The sequence below is a fragment of the Palaemon carinicauda genome, chromosome 6 (genome assembly GCF_036898095.1).
Source record: "Palaemon carinicauda isolate YSFRI2023 chromosome 6, ASM3689809v2, whole genome shotgun sequence".
Taxonomy (NCBI): domain Eukaryota; kingdom Metazoa; phylum Arthropoda; class Malacostraca; order Decapoda; family Palaemonidae; genus Palaemon; species Palaemon carinicauda.
The window spans coordinates 20419668-20429667 of NC_090730.1; the positions used below are offsets into that span (position 1 = coordinate 20419668).

Below are 10000 nucleotides of genomic sequence, written 5' to 3' on the forward strand. Positions count from 1 at the left end.
CCACTAAGTGTGGCTATGCAGATTTTCTGTTATAAAAGTTGCATGTATCAAAAAATAGGGTTAAAATGAAGAAGAATTTAGTTGCGCAAACCAGTCTCGTTCACTGTTATGGCGAAGAACCATTAAGCTTAAGATATTAACGTTTTTATGGTTTAAAAACTGCCGCGTGATTTATATTAAAAAAAATCATGTTCAATGTGAAATCACTTGCAAACTAATTATTTTTCATATTAACTTTACTAAATCCTTAAAAACTAAAAACTACCTTTAACGTAATTATAGTGGCTTTCAATAATGTATACACAAAGGGGCATTATTCATGAATAGTTTTATAGTCATCAACTATCTCGTAATGAGTAATGCCTATCCGTATGACACAAGTTAAACAGACGAATTAAATATCTTAGTTTTAAAGATCTTATATCTCGTAAACGATTCCCACATGACTTTGCGATTGGGCCAAGACACTTTCTTATTGTTTTAATCCCTTTTTCATTCATTGACCCAGTTCACAATGAAATCTATTTTCTAAACTGCTCGCCTGTCTATATGGAGACCCATGTATATCACAGAATTAGTTTATCTTTGTCAAGTGATTGCAAACTGCTCAGTGTTAGTCTCAGAGCAAATGTCACTAGGGCGGATGTGCTTGATCTAAATATCAGTGAAATTGTCTTCGAATAGTCCAGAAAACTCTCTCTCTCTCTCTCTCTCTCTCTCTCTCTCTCCTCTCCTCTCTCTCTCTCTCCTCTCTCTCTCTCTCTCTCTCTCTCTATCTTCAAAACATAGTTATTACATCTGTATGTGGGTGTGACGTGCAATTGCTCAATTTCCTCTGTTTTCAATCTTCATCGATATAGAATTTATTCTTGTGATTTCAAACGATTCTAAAATTTGTTCTCTTGCTTGAGAGTATACTCGGGCACTCTGTTCTATCTTATTTCTCTCCCTCTTCTTTTGTTAAAGTTTTCTATAGTTTATAAAGAAAATATTTATTTTAATGCTGTTACTGTTCATGTTCTTGTTTCCTTTCCTCACTGCGCTACTTTCCCTGTTGGAGCTCCTGGGCTTATAGTATCTTGCTTTTCTAACTAGGGGATGTGGCATAGCAAGTAATAATAATAATGATAGTAACAATAATAATAATACGGGTCGAGGATCTTTCGAATACAAGTTCTTCCGATTCGAGAGAGAGAGAGAGAGAGAGGAGAGAGAGAGAGAGAGAGAGAGAAGAGAGAGAGAGAGAGAGAGAGAGAGAGAGAGAGAGATCAGAATGGCAAGAAACCTCTAAATTTGAAGGAACCTGTTAAGCTGTGGCTTGTTCTACCACACCCAATGAATTATGAGATCAGGAATTCCAAGCTATTCAGACATCCCATGTTCTAGGTGATCTGTAGGACGTATAAGACACAATTCCACCCCACTGTACTGAGGAGGGAATACTTACACTACATAGATTTATATTTTATCGACAAAATAACATACAAATCATAAGAATGATACACAAATATTTTGTCCAACATACAGCTGATATTCAAAAGCTTACCATTATATAATATAATATTTAATTATGACATAAAGGAATTTACTAGAATAATGATGATAACTATAGAAGGCCTTGTTGTTGCTTCGTATGAGCTATAGATCCTGTTGTGACAGTATCAAGAGATGAAGTTTTCATTGATATGGAATATATCTCTTTTTACGTCTAGTTTATTCTCTTTTACTCCAATTTTATTTTCTTTTACTCTAGGTTTAAGATAAGAGAATAAGGCACGGGAATATTATACCAAAAATGAGGCCCCTTTATACTTAGTTACATTATTCCTAGAAAAAAGTAATCTCTGAGATTTAATGAGTCGTGTAATTACCCTATTGCTGGAAATGTAATCTCTATTTAAGGGGGTCGTGTAGTTACCTTATTGCTAGAAAAAGTAATCTCTGAAATTGAAAGAGTCGTGTAGTTACCCTGTTGTTTAAAAAAGTAATCTCTATTTAGGGGGGGGTCGTGCAGTTACCTTATTGCTAGAAAAAGTAATCTCTGAAATTGAAAGAGTCGTGTAGTTACCCTGTTGTTTAAAAAAGTAATCTCTATTTAGGGGGGGTCGTGCAGTTACCTTATTGCTAGAAAAAGTAATCTCTGAAATTGAAAGAGTCGTGTAGTTACCCTGTTGTTTAAAAAAAGTAATCTCTATTTAGGGGGGGTCGTGGCAGTTACCTTATTGCTAGAAAAAGTAATCTCTGACATTTAAGGAGTCGTGTAGTTACCCTATTGTTAAACAAGTAACTTCTATTCAAGGGGATCGTGTAGTTACCTTTATTGCTAGAAAAAAGTAATCTCTGACATTTAAGGAGTCGTGTAGTTACCCTATTACTAAAAAAAAATTAATCTCTATTTAAGGTAGTCTTGTAGTTCCCGTATTATTAAAAAAAAAAAAGTAATCTCTGACATATAAGGAGTCGTGTAGTTATCCTATTGTTTAAAAAAAAGTAATCTCGATTTAAGGGGGTCGTGTAGTTAACTTATTGCTAGGAAAAGTAATCTCTGACATTTAAGGGATCATGTAGTTACCTTATTGCTAGAAAAAGTAATCTCTGATATTTCAGGGGTTGTGTAGTTACCTTATTGCTAGAAAGGGTAAGCTCCTGACATTTCAGGGGTCGTGTAGTTACCTTGATTGTAGAATAAAAGGTAGTCTCTGATATTTAAAGGGCCGTGTAGTTATCTTATTGTTATAACAAAAGTATTCTCGAACATTTAAACTGTCGTGTAGTTAACTATAGCTATAAAAAATAATATATGATATTTAAGGGGTCGTGTAGTTACTTTATCGCTAGGAAAACATTGATCACTGACATTTAAGGGGGACATGAGGACGAGTGGCTTTTTAAATATCAGAAATTGAAAATTGAACACTGAAGCGTTGCCTTTTATAAATTTTCAGAGAACCATAATTGAATATTCTTTTTTTTTTATTTTCCATAATGTCTCCATTCTGTAGGAGGAATCAATAGATTTATTAATCGAAGAAAAGTATCGCCCACCAAGAAAAACGAAGGTTTTAATTTGTGGGATGTGAAGAAGAATATTTTGCCAAATGTTAATAAGAATCAAAACAAGTTTCTTCTTGTGGACTTCTTTCAGTGGCCTTGTTAAACCCCCACCTTCTACTTATGTTGCGGTAGAACCTCAGGTTCAAGTTCAAGGTCATGAGAAGAATTGAGCGATGGAGGAAGACAGTCAGCTAATTAGATAATCTAAGAGTCTTCACATAATAGTAATTAAAAGTATTTTCTGATAACGTGCTATTCAAGAGTAGATCACCAGTTATGCAAATCTTTAATATAATTGAATTAATAAAAACCACAATTTCACTTAGTATTTTAGAGCATATTCATAAGTATTATATACCCAAAAATATTTCTAGTTTCCTGTTAATGCAAACACGTTTTATGAACTATTTAGTGGACTCCAGTTACCCTTATATCATTTTCTTTCTAAATTTCCAGGCGCCTACATGTACCTCTTCACACGCCGAGTTCTGGCATGGAAAGCTACCGACTACGGACTGTGGGTTACTTACAAGAACTTTTTGGCCGCTTTAGGTAAGTAATTTTTATATATTTGCGTTTAATCAATTAAAGATCATATATATCTATATCTATATATATATATATATATATATATATATATATATATATATATATATATATATATATATATATGTATATATATATAAATATATATATATGCTTATATATACATATATATGTGTGTGTATATATATGTATGTACATATATATATATATATATATATATATATATATATATATATATATATATATATATATATATATATATATATATGTAGACCTGTATGTGCATAAACTAAACTAACAGACACGCTTATATATATATATATATATATATATATATATATATATATATATATATATATATATATATATATATAAATATATATATATATATATATAATATATATATATATATATATATATATATATATATATACAGTATATATATATATATATATATATATATATATATATATATTTATATATATATATATATGTAGACCTATATGTGTATAAAATAACACACACGCTTATACTATATATATATATATATATATATATATATATATATATATATGTATATATATATATATATATATATATATATATATATATATATATGTAGACTTATATATGTATAAAATAACACACACGCTTATACTGTGTGTGTATATATATATATATATATATATATATATATATATATATATATATATATATATATATATGTATATATATATATATATATGTGTGTGTGTGTATAAACTAACACACGCCTAAATATACATAAATATATATAGCCTATATATATATATATATATATATATATATATTATATATATATATATATATATGTATATATATATATATATATGTGTGTGTGTGTGTATAAACTAACACACGCCTAAATATACATAAATATATATATATATATATATATATATATATATATATATATATATATATATATATATACATACATATATATATATATATATATATATATATACATATATATATATATATATATATATATATATATATATATATATATATATATATATAGATAGATAGATAGATAATATCTAAGATATCTATTCTTATAAACGTAAATTTATATGCCCAAATACCACATGTATGTACTGTATGTGTGTAGAATCATATATATTCTCTGTCTTGTGTAATACTATGGTAAAGTTGAAACAGTGACTACATCAAGTAGTAGTTTAGAAAGTGTCCATTCTTTTCATTTCAATTACCAATGAAAATTCAGTGAGAATTCAAGACTGAACTAAGTGACGTATTTCAAGCTATGTATTAAGATGCTGTCAGGATATTTCCGTCATAATATAATGCCAGTGAACAGTGCACAATACATGCCTCGGGTATAAATTTTCAGTTAATACTATTCATAAGTGAAAATATATGATTTAATTGATAAAGATGTAATGAAAAATGTAATGAGGTGGTTTGGTGAAAAAAAAAAAAAACGCATTTACTTAATGCAATTGAAAGTTTTACGATGAAAGTGAAATTTTGTTATACCATTAAGACGTGGGGAGTGTCTAGTTTTCTCCAGAAGTGGATGTAAGACAGGAAGGATGTTGTATCCATTTCTATTCTACTACATTCATGAACTGGGTAGTAAAGATCACACTTTTTTTTTCTTCAGCGAAAGCTTCAGCTTCCGTATACTGGAGATCACGCATATCCTTAATATCCTTAAAATTTCTCGACAGTCTTCTCACTAACCAAGCAAAATTATTTCAGAGAGAGAACTGTTCTGCATTGTGAATTTGTCTCTATTATCGTTTATGTTATTGTATAAACTCTGTGATCTTCGTTCTGCATCGTTCTACAACTGAAAACTTGTTAGCACACCTTATCAGAGGAAAGCAAACTTCATTCATCATTAGATTGTTTCTTATATATACTATATATATATATATATATATATATATATATATATATATATATATATATATATATATTTATATATATATAAATATATATATATATATACATATGTATATGTATATACATATATATACATATATATACAAATACATATATATGTATATTTATGTATGTGTGTATGTACATGTATATACAAATATGTATGTATATATATACATATGAATATATATGTATATGTATATATATATATATATATATATATGTATATATATGTGTGTATGCATATTTATATACAAATATGTATGAATATCTATATACAAATATGTATGTACATATAAATAGATATATATATATATATATATATATATATATATATATATATATATATATGTATGTATATATATATATATATATATATATATAGAGAGAGAGAGAGAGAGAGAGAGAGAGAGAGAGAGAGAGAGAGAGAGAGAGAGAGAGAGAGAGAGAGAATTTCATAATCCCATAACTTACCTGAACTAGTTCACATTAATTACCTACTTCAGATGAAATTACCATCTTCTTGTCAGGAAACTACAAGGCTTTATTAAGTTCACGATTCTTTAGGCAATATTCGTAAACTAATTATTTTTCATGCCCGAGGTATTTAACAGTTTTTATTCGTCGTCATCTAAGCTTGTGTTTCAACCTCAAATATTAAATAAAAATGCAAATTTTTCTTCCAAATCCATTTATGAAATTGCATAAGCTGTAAATTAAATTCTGGAAGCTCCAAGGCTTGTTTTCTTTTTCATGTTCTCCAATGTTGAATACGAGTCCTTGACAGTCTTAAACTCTGTTATCAAGAGTTTCATCAACATGCACGTTTTGCAGTTGCAAAATTTAAAATCCCCGCGCTGCAACTTAATGAAGTTACATCACAAAGCTAATAACTCTGGCTGTCTCATAAAAGAATAGTAATGAATCTCTTAAATGATTTGTAAAGAAATAAACATACACAAGGAGGGCGTACCTCACCTGTACCGACAATAGCTCTTAAGAGTATTATGAAACCACAAACCAGCAGTTGACCGTCTCGATAATTGAAATGGGTCCCTGGAAATGTTATTTATTTATCTATAATATTATTTTACCAGTGTCATACATTACAAATATATGTCACAGCATTATTGATATGTAATTTATTGCAAGAGAAATTAAAAGAAAGAAAAGAGACCTGAGTTCATTCAAGTTATCATTTTCTTTCGAGTTCACACTGTAGGAGTGAAAGTATCTAAGCTGCAGAGTTGAAGGTTGCTCTACTGAGGGCCAAAAGCTTTTGTATATATGTGGATGTATGTGCCAATGCCTGTTTACAGGCCGTGTTTTTGTGTGCCCAGCCCTTGCTTACTCACAAGGGGGTTATCAACATTTATAATAGGGCTTTCAAAAAAAAAAAAAAAACCAGTGTGGGAATTCCCCGTGGGATTCTTAAAAGAACTAGATCACTCAGGTCAATGCTTAACGTTTCACTATTGTATCTTTTTGGATTTGCCAAATATGCCTACCAACTGCCATTTCTTTCACGATCTTTATCATCATCATTGATATAGTCCCTAATAATGCAATATTACTAATAAAAATAGAATTGGCAGCAATTGCATGAATAGTGACTGACCATACCTGAAATCAGGTAAAGTTTCGAATGAAAGTGTTCTGAATCACGGGATTTATGTTACCCCTAATCTGGCCTATTCTTTACACATTCTTCTTCATACACCGACAACACTAAGATAACTGTAAAATTATCGTTCCTTCAGATTAACTACTTAACTGTAAATTGTTCAGCGGCTACTTTCCATTTAAAGGGTTTAAAGGTTTAAAGGTCACTCATAAATGGCAGAGGCAAGGGACAGTGACATTGCCCTAGCAATCAGGACAATGCCCTAGAGGACTGACCAGTATATCATATGAATCAGCGCCCAAGCCTCCTCTCCACCCAAGCTAGGCCCAGGGAGGGCCAGGCAGTAGCTGCTGATGACTCAGCAGATAGACCTATAGGCTCCCCCAAACCTTCCAACCTTAACTCTACAAGGATGGTAAGGTTTGAAGACACTAATGGAACTAATGAGTCTGAGCGGGGACTCGAACCTCCGTCTGGCAAACACCAGACAGAGACGGTTACCAATCAGGCCACAACTTTAGTTATGGTAACCAGATCATCATGGAGGACACTCCAAAATCAAACCATTGTTCCCTAGTCCTGGGTAGTGCCATAACCTTTATACCATGGTCTTCCCACTGTCTGGGGTTAGCGTTTTTCTTGCTTAAGGGTACACTCAGGCACCCTATTGTATGTTTCCTCATTTCCTTTCCTTACTGGGCTACTTTATCTGTTTGCGCCCTTATACGTACAGCAGCCTGCTTTTACAACTAGGATTGTAGCTTAGTTACTAATTACAATAATGATACTGATACCACAACTGTTGGTATCATGAATCTGAAGGAGCCCTTTGAGCAGAAAACTTCACAATATAAGCGTACTCATAACCGACACTGACAACTTGCACTCTCAGCTCTTCTGAATAAATAAGAGATCAATTCCAAACACTCATTTGATACATCATCTGTCTTCCTATTATCCTCCTCCTCCCTCCACACTCAGGTGTCTATCGTCTCTAAATATCACATAAGCTATTAATGACTCATTGCCATACGTTTTTACACAATAATCTGGAATACCTTTCGCCACGGCATTCCATTAATTGCATTTTTAAGTCATTTTTTTTTAAGTCCATGTATGCGACATCTATATTTTTCCCTTTAATGTCAAATTTCTCACATAACTATTTCATAACTTTTATGTCTAAATGGACAATGTTCTTCCCTTGTTAGTGCTGTCATTTGTAAAACCTTATAAATCAAGAAAGGAAATAATTCAGCTGTAAATGAAAAAAATATATGAATATTATCGAAATCAAATTTATTTGGGAATCAACAATAAAAAAAGAAAAAAAAAAAAACCTCTCCTGGCACGATAATTAATATATTACTTTATAGATTCATAGTTTCTCCCCTATCCATTTTACATGTGTACACTGAACAAAACAAACAACTGTCTTTTATCTATACCTTCAAAGCCTTTAGTTTATCTATACTTGAAAAAAAACCTTACATGTTTTTATAGACCTTAAATAGCTCAAGATAGCACAGATTCTTTTGTGAACTTTCATGAAACGAATTTTATTGTAATTAACTAGTCAGGTTTTAGGATATAGTTTTACATATCAAGTTCTCTCTCTCTCTCTCCTCTCTCTCTCTCTCTCCTCTCTCTCTCTCTCTCTCTCTCTCTCTCTCTCTCTTCTTCTTCTTCTTGGGCACAGTTCTAGGACATAGTTGAACATATCAAATTCTCTCTCTCTCTCGTCTCTCTCTCTCCTCTCTTCTCTCTCTCTCTCTCTCTCTTTCTTCTTCTTGGGCAGTTACCAGGACATAGTTTTACATATCAAATTCTCTCTCTCTCGTCTCTCTCTCTCTCTCTCTCTCTCTCTCTCTCTCTCTCTCTCTCTCTCTCTCTCTCTCTCTCTCTCTCTCTTCTTCTTCTTCTTCTTCTTCTTCTTAGGCAGTTACCAGGACATAGTTTTACATATCAAATTCTCTCTCTCTCTCTCTCTCTCTCCTCTCTCTCTCTCTCCTCTCTCTCTCTCTCTCTCCTTCTTCTTCTTCATCTCTTCTTCTTCCATTTGCCTAGCATCACCATAAATGTTTCCTCTCATCTCTAACGACCTTATTTTCTCGCGGTCGGTGTTGTTTTATGGCGCAACGTCTGTTCTTCATTGCCTCATTTATCTGTTTTCTTTCTTCTTTTCTTTTTTTCATTCCTTTTTATTCCACCTCACGTTCTTATGCGGTGGGGGTGTGGCTCTTTTTTGTGCGTTGTTAAAAACTTAATTTGAAAGTGAAAAGATTTACAGCACGTTTTTTTTTTATTATTATTATTAGGCTGTAGGGGAAGCTTTATACTTCTCAATTAACTCGCGTTGTGGTTCAACTCATCCTTTTATTAAAGTATGATTAATAAAGATTTAATTTTATATAGCTCCAGGTCATTTTCTATTTCATTGAAATGGAAGAGCGATGCTGGGGATTTATACACGCTTAACATGGAATACTGTCATCATATGTTGATAAATGTATCATTAAGAGCTGAACAAAAATCGGAAGAGGTATGGGAAAAAGACCAAGAGTGAAAATTAGACTCAAATTCAGGACGGGGAAAGACGCAGTGAATGAAACAGAAAGAAAGACAGTCAGATAGATAGATAGACAGACAGGCAAACGACGGGGAGAGACGCAGTGAATGAAGCAGAAAGACAGAAAGATAGATAGATAGACAGGCAGGCAAACGACGAAGGAAGACACAGTGAATGAAACAGAAAAACAGACGGATAGATAGATAGATAGACAGGCAGGCAAACTACGGGGAAAGACGCAGTGAATGAAACAG

General features: G+C 31.8%; 1 protein-coding gene across 1 annotated transcript in view; it reads left to right on the top strand.

Annotated features, from left to right (window-relative positions):
* Positions 1 to 10000, top strand: part of LOC137642047 (probable peptidoglycan muropeptide transporter SLC46) — a 38350-nt gene that overhangs the window by 5291 nt on the left and 23059 nt on the right. Inside the window, exon 3 of the mRNA XM_068374609.1 lies at positions 3511 to 3606. Within this exon, the coding sequence (XP_068230710.1) occupies positions 3511 to 3606 (96 nt within the window). The remainder of the gene's footprint in view (positions 1 to 3510; positions 3607 to 10000) is intronic.